The 11,815-nt window shown below is 42.0% G+C and overlaps 1 protein-coding gene across 1 annotated transcript in view; it reads right to left on the minus strand.

Annotated features, from left to right (window-relative positions):
* The window catches only part of TPO (thyroid peroxidase), an 87,975-nt gene that overhangs the window by 51,690 nt on the left and 24,470 nt on the right, over positions 1-11,815 (minus strand). The window contains exon 5 of the mRNA XM_018559228.1: positions 7,916-8,428. Within this exon, the coding sequence (XP_018414730.1) occupies positions 7,916-8,428 (513 nt within the window). The remainder of the gene's footprint in view (positions 1-7,915; positions 8,429-11,815) is intronic.

Genomic DNA, 11,815 nt, shown 5'->3' on the forward strand with positions numbered 1-11,815 from the left:
GCAGCAACAGCTATTGCTTTTAATCTAATATCCAGCCCGCTTATCTGGTTTTGTTCTGCAGAAGAATATCTAATGTGTGTTCCCGGGCGCAGATCGATGGAACACTGTACAGATGTTTAATCAGATTTGCACCCTTTGAAATACATTTTGAAACAGCTAAATGTCTTTGTGAGCATGTCATTTTTTTTTCTTAAAAATACAATAAAAGGATATTGTTAGCATACTTGTATAGAACGGTGGAAAAATTCAGAAGGAAGATAAAATAAAAATGTTATTATTACCCCAGCAGAAATAAAAATAGACGGGCAATATTGCCATGCTGCTTACATTTCCTAAATGGAATATTTCATATGTAGTAAACGATTAGACAACAAAACCATGTTTGCATTTAAAACGTGCATAGGCTGCTGATTGCAAGGACTGGCTATGCAAACTCACCAGAGACTGAATCACTAAAATGTGCTAAAATACTCAGCTGCTTGCATTTAGTGCTCCCTTGCTGGTTGGATGAGCAAGCTGTCAATCCCTCACTGATAAAGAAGCAGCAGAATGTGAATCCCCAGTGAGAGAGCAATGCCTCGATCATACAGACAGTGAGAGAGCCACACATACAGATGAGAATCTCACTGCCCTGCTGTGTCCTGTATAGAGATCCTGCCCCTGGCGAGTTGTTACTGGTCTGGCGTTGTCCTTAGTCTTGAATATTACCTAGCCTATTGCCACTCTTACAAGCAATAGAACTGACATCCCATAGCCCGGTCAGGAGCAAGATTGTAAGCTTCCCGGCCGGGTCCCGAGATAGGAGCGCACACAGGCAGTGGCGTAACAAGCGGGGGGGGGCGAAGGAGCGGCTGCCCCAGGCACAGTGATGTGGGGAGGACAGCGGCCGGTGAACAGAACACAGCTTCACAGTAAATGATGCAGCCTTGCTGGGGCCTTGGCCGTGAGGATGCACAGAGCAGCAGCCTGATCAGAGAGATCCTCTTCTGGCTGTGCTGCGAAGAACTGTAAGGATATCTGTTGCATGGGGGGATCTCTGTTTGCTGAAAGTCTGGTGATCTCTGCTGCATGTTGGGGGGGTGTCTGATGTTACCTTCTTTTATTATCCTCCATGGCCGAAAGAAGACTTCGTTCAGTAGAAGTTTTGGATAAAGCGGGTGGTCTCTAAAGCGGGTGGTCTCTTTGATAGAACAGACGCTACAGGTCTGTTCTATCAAAGTTTGTGACTGCGTTAGAATGTGTGACCGGTCACACATTTTAACGTAATCCCGCCCAGTTTTTTAGCGGTGGAATGTGTGACTGGTCACACATTTTAACGTAATCTCGCCCACTTTTTCGGCGGTGAAATTTGTGAATGGCAAAAGGTGAAAAATTCAAACGATTTCTCAGCTGTTCCAGGGCAGATCGGTATCGCAGATCGTATGTGTAGGAGAACCGATCTGCCCTGGAACAGCTGATCGGTCCTGAAATATTACTTTTATCAGACTTCCACAAAGTCCAATAGAAGTGACATTTCAGGACCGATCAGCTGTTCTGACCTGGACCAGCTGACAAAGCGTTGGAATTCTTCGCCTTTTGCCGGTCACATATTCCAATGCCGAAAAACTGGGCATGGTTACATTAAGATGTGTGACCACGTGTCATCAGCTGCACCAGAACGCATGGTAACACAATGCCCTGCATCCAAGTGTGGTGCAATCACTAAAAATTGTGCATACACTATTGTTTGCGGGCAGGGAGTGTATCTGGAATTCAACTGACATGAATGGGGCAGGGGCAGGGCCGGATTTCCCACAAGGCCAACCAAGGCCCGGCCTCGGGGCAGCAGGGAGTAGAAGGGATGGTGGGTAGGGGGGCACATTGGGAAACCTGGCTTTGGGGCAGCAGAGAGAGTAAATCCGGCCCTGGGTAGGGGGAAGGTTGCGGAGAGGGGGGGATGAGATGTCATGTCAAGTTGCGGGGAGGCCCTTACAAAATTTCTAGTTAAGCCCCTGAATAGCCTGTTCACTTTGCAAGATAATTTCTACTTTGCAAGGAAATTTTCTGTGGTTAGTGAATGTGTTGAAAATTTACTTTGCGAAGAATATCTAATAATGTGAAATAAAAATAAACAAAAGCATTTTTGCTTGCACATGATTGAATAATAGAAGTCAGTAGAGTGTGACCTCCCTTACTAAGCAAAGCAAAACATTCCCATTGCAATGTGAACAGCGTATTTGCCTTTAGTAAATCAACCCCAGTTTCCTTGATGTGCACAGGAGCTGAAGGGCCAAAAAGGCACGGTAAAAGGTATCTAAAGCTGGTGACAGATATAGGATAACTGTAGGATATACACTCTGTCTTATGAAGACACTACATACAGGTGAAACTCGAATAATTAGAATATCTTGCAAAAGTAATTGCAGTAAGTGCTGCAAAAGGGGCCCAAACCAAGTACTGAGTACATATGCATGCTTGTACTTTTCAGAGGTCCGATATTGTTCTATGTACAATCCTTGTTTTATTGATTGCATGTAATAATCTACTTTTTTGAGGTTGTGGATTTGGGGTTCTTGGGGTTTTCATGAGCTGTAAGCCATAATCATCACAATTATGACAAATCACGGCTTGAACTATCTTGCTTTGCATGTAATGAGTCTATCTCATATATTAGTTTCACCTTTTAAGTTGCATTAGTGAAATAAATGAACTTTGCACGATATTCTAATTATTCGAGTTTCACCTGTATATGCTACATATAGTTACATAGTCCATCAAGTTCAACCTATAAAGAGTCTTCCATAAGACATCCAGGAGAGTTCCTCTTCTAAACAAAAGTGATCTCTTTCCATGGGTGCTCATGTTTTGAGCCATGGAGGAAGGAATAATTATTGGGTAAGGTTTTACCCACTGATTTTGTTCCCCAAGGACATTTGTTTGAGGCTGTAAGGAGCTGCCTTGCAGACATTAGATAATCGCTGTATCCAGCTAAAAAGCTAAACCTAGATTGGGAGAATATTATCAAATATCTGTGGATACGTAAACACTGGCGCTAGAGGATACCATTAAAAATGATTTCAGTACAGGAAAGGAGCCGGGCTAAACGTAGTTCCTAAAAACCTCTTATCTATAACTAAAACACAAATTCTTCTTTTATGTTTCCTTATGTCTTCATGCCTGAGATCTATGTACTGTACTTATGCCTGTTACTTGCAAAGAAGTTTGCTTTATGCAATGAGGAAATAAATGTTTTATATTCACACAAAATTTTCTGTCTAGAAGTCTTCTTCATTATATCCTCAAGGTTCCATACTATATTTCTTTTCATATTACATTCTATTTACTGACAAAGCAATACAGTTTTTTACAGAAAGGAAGAATTCGCTTACAAAATTGGAAAACTTATATATAGAGCCTTCTGTTTACATGAGAAAGAAAGCATTCTGACATACTTTAACACACAATCTGTTCAGAAAAATCTGTATGCTCTTTTAATGGTTTGCAATTTACTTTACCAATTATTGCATGTACAGTATAACACAATCAGCTATTTTTCAACATTTGTAAATCTGCAGTTTTAATTAAAAGATTATCTCGTGATCCTGCAATGAAAACCCTTGTTCAAACACATCTTATGTGGAGGCAACCTTCTCCCAATTGTGCTCCTGTGTTTGTCACCCTGTCAAACCTGCTCCCAATGGCGACTACAAGCAGCCGTGCTGACCCACATTTCATGGGCACAGTACACAGTTACTTTTAGGAAATCAGTCCAGAGCAATGATTTGCAGCCAACATTGTGACGAATGCATATAGTCAGACACATAGACAAAATCATAACTCTCAACTTCAAAAGGCCATGGAGATTATCTAGCAGTGGATAATTAGTGCTCACATGCATACTGTTGAGTGTTTTCAGATATTTTTTTTTACTTTCAAAGTATTTTTTATTAAATTTTCTTATTTTGAAAACCTAGAGTATACATAACTCAGGTACAATAACATACATAACATGAGAAATGCAGACAAAGACATTTCGATCAGCCCTAGATAACAGGATTCTAGGAAAACTGCTTTCACCTTCCATATTATCCTCAAGCTAGTATACATGGCCAGAAGCCACTAAACATTAGGCCAACCAATCTTGAAACTACTGCACACTTCCTCAAGAGTGCAAGACTAATAAGGTCAAATATCCCCTAAGGGCCGATCAATCAGACAGTACAAAAGGACTAGATAAAGGAGAGAGAGAAAGAAAGAAAGAAAGGTAAAGATAAAGAAGGTTCCAAGGATGTTGTTATTACTCCCTCCCAGGTATTATCAATTCAGGTTGGATACAAAACAGGTTGCAGATTTAGTCATTCCAGTAAACCCTTTACATGCTCATGTAAGCCATCCAAAAGCCCCACACGTCCCCAAACTGTTTGTGTCTATCTTGTAGTATGCTTGTCAATTTTGAATGCGTCATTATCCCGCACATCTTACTTTTGAAATAGGCGAATGGTACCCTGTCTGTCTTCCAGGCTTTGGCAATAGATATCTTGGCTGCTATAAAAATAAAGGCAATTAGTTTATCTAAAGTTTTGGTCACCGATGGAATAGGGTGATTAAGAAGTGTGTATTGTGGATCTCTAGGAACCCTCACTCCTGTAACCCGATAAGTCAATGCAAAGACTCTGTTCCAAAAAGGGCACAAACGAGGGCAGAGCCACCATGTATGTAGCATAGTACCCAATTCTGAGCAGCCTCGGAAACATAGAGGGGATGAATCCGGAAAAATGGTCGCCAGCCTGGAAGGGACAAGATACCAGCGCATGAAAACTTTGAGGTTTGCCTCAATCAGGGAAATATGAAGTAGACCCCGGGAGAGTCTCGAACAGCAGTTCTGCCAAGACTCTAAGGGAAGAGTTAATGAAATTCACGTTCCCAAGCTAGCATGTATGGCAATTTTATAGGATGTTCCAGGAACAGTGAGTAAATCTCTCGTAGGGGGTAAAAGCCAAAGAGGTGTCCCGCTCCGAGCCAAGGGAGGACAAAAATTGCCGGATTTGTCTGAAGCGGAACAGCTCCCTTGGGGGCAAGCTCAACCTGTCAGTGTAATACAATTGCTTTAACGGTTTACCATCTTTATAATAATTGCCTATAGGGTAAAAGCCTTTATCAATCCACCATTTGAAACCCTGCGATTGTAGTCCGGGGAGAAAACGGGGATTTCCAAAAAGTGGGGCTAGAGGCATATGGGGGGAGGCCAAAGGATAGCTCCTCCGTAGCCTGTCCCACAGTGCCAACGAGTGTGATAATGTCGGAGCCAATACCATGGGGGCTTATCCTTGGAGGCCATCCACATCAGCGAGTCCACTGACACCCTAGAGGCTGAGTGCGACTCCATCGCTACCCAGTCCGGCACCTCCCGGCGAGAATATGTTTTCAGATTTTTAATGCATTTTTAAGTTAATGTAATATAATGGATGCTTTCAATTAAATCAGGTCTGGCAGGAACATATTTAAAGTATCATTACAAACTATAGTTAAAGCAAGCCTGAAGTGGAATATAACCTCTACTTTTACAGCAAGTGCCACTAGATATTCACCCTAAATCTAGGTCATAGTGGCACACATATTCTCCCCCAATTTCCTAGTTGAGAACCTGACCACAGATCATAAGGCTTACTGTATGCTAGTAATGAACCCACAGAGACTCAGGCAAATGAAGGTGTTCACACTTGTGGCAGTATGGATAATACTTTTATTCCACTTTTTTACACTTGAAAAAGTAAGGACATGAGCTTTTTTCATGGTATATAATGACTGACCAGGAAAGACACAAATTTTTCCCATGTTGTAGGTTAAACCTGGAGCAGATATAGAATGTACACTCACCGGCCACTTTATTAGGTACACCTGTTCAATTGATTGGCAACACAAATTGCTAATCAGCCAATCACATGGCAGCAACTCAATGCAGTTAAGCATCTAGATGTGGTGAAGATGACTTGCTGAAGTTCAAACCAAGCATCAGAATGGGGAAGAAAGGGGATATATGTGACTTTGAACGTGAGGTGGTTGTTGGTGCCAGACAGGCTGGTCTGAGTATTTCCAAAACTGCTGATCTACTTAGATTTTCACGCACAACCATCTCTAGGGTTTACAGAGAATGGTCCGAAAAAGAGAAAATATCCCGTGAGCAGTAGTTGTGTGGACGAAAATGCTTTGATGATGTCAGAGGAGAATGGGCGGACTGGTTCGAGATGAACCCTAACCCTAAACAACATGAAAGCATGGATGGAGGCTGGTGGTGGTGGTGGTGGTGTAACGGTGTGGGGGATATTTTCTTGGCACACTTTGGGTCTGTGATGCTATCATATCAATATGGACCAACATCTCTGAGGAATGTTTACAACACCTTGTTGAATCAATGGCACAGAAAATGAAGGCAGTTATGAAGGCAAAAGGGGGTCCAACCTGGGTACTAGCAAGGTGTACCTAATAAAGTGGCCGGTGAGTGTATGTTAATACAGTTTCCTGATCATGGGAACATTTTTTTTGCTTTTTTCCTTTCAGCTGTACTTCATAGTACTTATTTATGGTCATTACAGATTGCATACTTGCCCATGAATTGACGAGCCCATCAAAGAGAGTCGTTTCAAAGGCAGACTAAACTGTATGTATGGGCAACATATAAAAAAAAAACCATGCAGTGCATCTCTCCAAAGCAGTGTTGACAACCCTGCCTGAATTCTCCCCTGCTGACTTATAGAGCACCACCTACAGTATAAGAGCCACCATATAGAGCTGTAAAAATGTGGACCAGACTCCACCAGAAGCTAGTTCTAGCTTAACTCAATTAAAATCTGGATGTATTCCTAAATGCACAGTATATTACTGGATATTGAGTTTTTTTTTTTGATAATTTATTGATAACCCTAACCCTAAGGTATATTAAGCACTAGAGATTGTTGATCCAGGGAATATCTGATTGCCTTACGGGGTGAGGAAGAATTTTGTTCCCCTGTTGGAGCAAATTGAACCATGCTTTATAGGGTTTTTTTTGCCTCCCCCTGGATCAACAGTGGGTAACTGTGGGCATAGCGTTCTGTTTTAGTTTTGTCTTCTTTTTTCCCCCTCATCTCTATAGGTTAAGCTTGATGGAATTGTGCCTTTTTTCAACCTGACTAACTATGTAAATATGTACCGCATTTTGCGTTTCCATAAGACGCACCGGACCATAGGACGCTATATGAAACACTCGACAGACCGTAGCTTCTGTCACAGCTTCTGTGACAGAAGCTGTAACAGAAGCTGCAGTTAGTGAATGCTGAGACAGGTGGTGCTGTGATAACAGCACCACGGTCTCAGTGATCACAGAGAGCAGACGTTCTTTGTCTGCTCTATGGTGATCTCGATCACCGCCGCCGTCGCCGCTGCTCGGTTTTAATACAAGTGATCTAATCGTATCACTTGTATTAAACGAGCAGTGGCTCCTACTGTACATTTAGCTCTGCTTTAGCAGGGCTAAATGTACAAAAAACTACTCGCCTGGCGCCCGAAACTGCATGTCTCGGGCGTCGGGATTCGCTCCATAAGACGCAGGCACATTTTCCCCCTTCTTTTGGGGGGGAAAAAAGTGCGTCTTATGGAGCGGAAATTACGGTAACTATGTAACCTCTTGCCTCATCTTCAAAACATATGAAGGATGTGTTCTGTTGTCCAGCAGGGAAAAACTCAAGCAGAGTTAAAAACACTGGATTTTCAGTGCAGCAGAGGCAACTTGTTAGCTCACTGCTGAATATGTTTTTTTTAACTAGCCAAACACTTTAATACATTATACAAAGCACATTTACATACCAAATGTATAAATAATAAGCCTATTAAGATAAATTGGAACTTGATTTAAAGCCTCCAAAACCTTACTGGCTGCCTGCCACTGTTATATACTAACCTGATGTAAAGCAGCAACAATCTTTCGAGCCTCCAGGTATGTTGTTTCAGAGGTCCAGTGAGGATTGAGGTTCTTCAAAGCTTTGGCCAATCGATTGTGTTCTCTCACCCACAATGTATGGATTGCTGCCAAAGATATGACTTCATTTGACCTACTTTCACCAGCAAAGAAACATTCAATTCTTTCTTTAGAAGCAGAATGAGGATCTTGAAGGCAGAGTGATGGAGTGTCATCTACGAATGGCATGTAGTCTCTTCCATGATCAAAATATTGAGTATTTACTCTCAGCAGTCCTTCCTCACTGGAAAAGTTCCTCACTTTCTTTTCTACAGCTGCTGTGCTGCCATAGACTGTAGATGCATCAATGAATGAAGTTAAAGTGTTAACTTGTTCTCTTGGATTCTCAGCAGATGGTATTCCAAGTATGACATTTTGATCTCCAGTTCCACATGCTGCTGTAGAGCGATAAAATGGAATGCAGCCATTTTGCGAAAAAGACTCTTTGGTAGGTATCTGTGTGCAGGAAAAAACGTAATGTTTAGGATAATTATTTTATTACACCTTTCATGCAGAGCTAACAATTTATAAATATTCAAGCAGATGAAATAGCCAGACCAGAATGATTTTAGCCATACAATGCAAATGATTGTCATGTCTGTGGACAACAAAAGATACCTCTAGCCAGTCATTCATGACAAGTAATAGTTTGCTATTTTCCTTAATGAGATAAGATCTAAGTTTGAGGATAGTCTTGCTGCCTGTTTAAAAACCAGTTGGATAAATCTCCTGTCTAGCGTCCATACCATATCTATGTCAAGCTTTAGGGTACTTGTAGACAGCTGTTGAGGAAGATGTTCCAGCTCCTGCAGTGCAAAACTTTCTCCCATTACTACCTGTAGGATACATTGTGGTCCTGCTAACAAGAAATATATCCTATTCAAATGCTTTGCACTGCTCTCATCAGAACAGCTGAACACAGTTCAATTTAATTTTGAGATTACTTTTCCTTTGAGGCCTTCATAACTTCACTTGGGGCATAAGCATAAGAGATGTCAGCAGGTACATGGAACGCTGTACCCCTGGTGGGAAAGACTTACACCCCATTTCCAGTCAAGGCCTCCATAAAAAAATTAAACCTATTGTCAGATGGGGCATCCAAGAGGCTTTTCTGGACAAGAGCTGCATGTGGCGATTGCTCCAATATATAGAAAATGATCTGCTTAGGCGTGACCGTTCTTCAGTCCTAATATTTGTGTTTTTTTTTGTCTGACCTTGATTCTCAACTTAAAGCCCTGACCTTTGATATCCTACACACGACTTGGAACCCTGACATATCCCTGTGTTATCTAGATTTTTCTTTAACTTCAGTGTTCATCTCTGGCTGACCTCACCATTTGTACTCCTGTTCTACCCATTTTGTGGCTTAATTTACTCAGATATCATACACTCCTGAACTTAAGTCTTGAGGCAAAATTAGTCATGTCATTTTTTATTACAGGTATTTATATAGCATTGACAATATATTCAGCACTTTTTACACACATGCACATCAGTCCCTGCCCTCAAGGAGCTTACAATCTAAGCAGTGGCATAACCAGAGTTGATGGGCACCCGGGGCAGAACAAAATGTTGCGCCCCCCCCACAACCATTATATCACCACCTCATCCATACTGCTGCCCCTCTGGTTCGAAGGATAATTCAATACAATACACAATACATTCAATACATTATACAGCAATGCAGAATGGCTCCAGCTATAGAGGACTACAAATCCCAGCAATACATTATAAAGTAATGAAGAATGGCATCCGGCTACAGAGGACTACAAATCCCAGCAATACATTATACAATAATGGAGAATGGCAACTTGCTATAGAGGACTACATATTACAGCAATGCAGAATAATATGAAGCTACATATTCTATGCTGCTCTGGGTTCGCCACCTGACATCTCCAGGGTCTCAGGAGGGTTGTGCAGGCTTTCAGGAGGTTGTGCGGTCTCTCAGGTGGCCAGTGTGGGCTCTCAGGTGGGCTGTGCAGGCTCTCACCAGGGGTCCAGAGAGTTTCACCGGTACGTGTGGGTGCAGTAGAGGCGGCTCCCTAATTAGGCTCTCTAATTTAGTCCTAATGCGGACTGTCAGGTGGTCAGTGCGGGCTCTCTGCTGGTCAGTTTGGGATCTGTGGTGGCCAGTGGGGGCTCCCTGATAATTAGTGGGGGCTCTGTGGTAGCTCCCAGGTGGGTAGTGGGGGCTCCACTAGCCAATGTTTGGCTAGAAAAAAGCTTCAGACCCCCAAACAATGATATATGCTCTGAAAGCAGAGGCCCTGTAGAATAAAAAAATGCTAGTTGCAATTTTTTATGTAGCACGTTTTTTCCGCAAATGTTTATCAAATTAAAATTTAGTGCACAGAAACAGAATATAATTTTGTGTTAAAATATGAAAGACGGGGTCACGTCGGGTAAATAGACACCAAACATGTCAAGCCTTAAAATTGTGTTCGCCCGTGATCACTCAAAAAAATACCCAAAATTTCCCATAGGGAACATTTTAAATGATGTTACCGCTCATCACTTTAGTGCTAACAGTGATTGACAGCGCTAGAATTATTGCTCTCACTCCGACATTTGCGGCGATATGTAACATTGGTAGCGCAATTGTCGTTTTCGCATGTAGGCACATTAACACAAGTTTGCGTGTGTCTGTGTGCACGTGGGGGGCGGGGACTTTTTTATTTTTCTTATGTCTTACTTTTATTTTTAACAATCTTTTTTTTTTTTACACTAACCTTATTGCTATCACATAGGGGGCTAACAAGCACCCTATTTAATAGCATATAGGGTGTGACAGGTCCTCCTTATGGTGATTTCAGGGGTCTTTCAGACCCCTGATGTCACCTAGGGACCCCAAAGAAGCAGAGATCTGCTTTCCCAGCTTCTTCTCCTGGCCGAAGCCAGAGACTGTAAGAGTGACACCGGAAGTGATGTAATACACATCACTTCCGGATCCAGTGATCAGAGGAGAGATCAATGGCTGAAAGCCACTGAATCTCTCTCCGATCATTCCCCCCCCCCCCTCCCCTCCCCTCCTGAATCTAGGGTCTCTATTGCTGACACATACAGAGACAATTTAGACAGAAGCCAATTAACCTTCCACCATGTCTTTGGAGTGTGGGAGGAAACTGAAGTATATGGAGAAAACTCATGCAAGCACAGGGAGAACATGCAAACTCCTTGAAGACAATGTCTTGACTGGGATTTGAACCAGAGTCTCCCAGTGCTACAAAGCAGAAGTGCTAGCCACTATGCTATCCACTTTGCTTGTCATGGCAATGCATACCCTTAAACTATTTTAGATACAAACTGAGATCCTTATCATTACACATAGCTCATAGCGTGCCAAGAATGCCATACAGAATAATTTTGCCGCTTCATATAGTATATATATTTATATATTAGGGATGCACAGATACTTTTCGAGTACCAGTGCAGATACTTGGCATTTTCATGAGAACTACCAGGGTTGCAGCGGTTGCAGCTGGAGCCTGGCTCTGGTGCTCCACCATTGTCCTGAAATCATTAGTCTGTATTGTTTTAGAAAAACTGTCACATGACAATAAACAAAAATGTATCAGTACTCGTACTTGTAAGTACTCGGCAAGTACCAGTACTCGTACTCGCAAAACTGGTATCTGTGCATCCCTTTATTTATATGTATAAAAACAAAATCGTACATTAAAACAGAGATGTACAAATCCCAGGAGCTCCATGTGCTCCTTACACATGACAGCTGCCTCCTAACTTATGAATTTTTCTTTAGTCTAGTCTTGGAGCTCAAAAGTATTGGTACATGTACTCGTACTTGTACCGAGTACTGTACTTGGTATCTGTGCAACCCTA

The sequence above is a fragment of the Nanorana parkeri genome, unplaced genomic scaffold (genome assembly GCF_000935625.1).
Source record: "Nanorana parkeri isolate BGI_ZX_2015 unplaced genomic scaffold, ASM93562v1 scaffold383, whole genome shotgun sequence".
Taxonomy (NCBI): Eukaryota; Metazoa; Chordata; class Amphibia; order Anura; family Dicroglossidae; genus Nanorana; species Nanorana parkeri.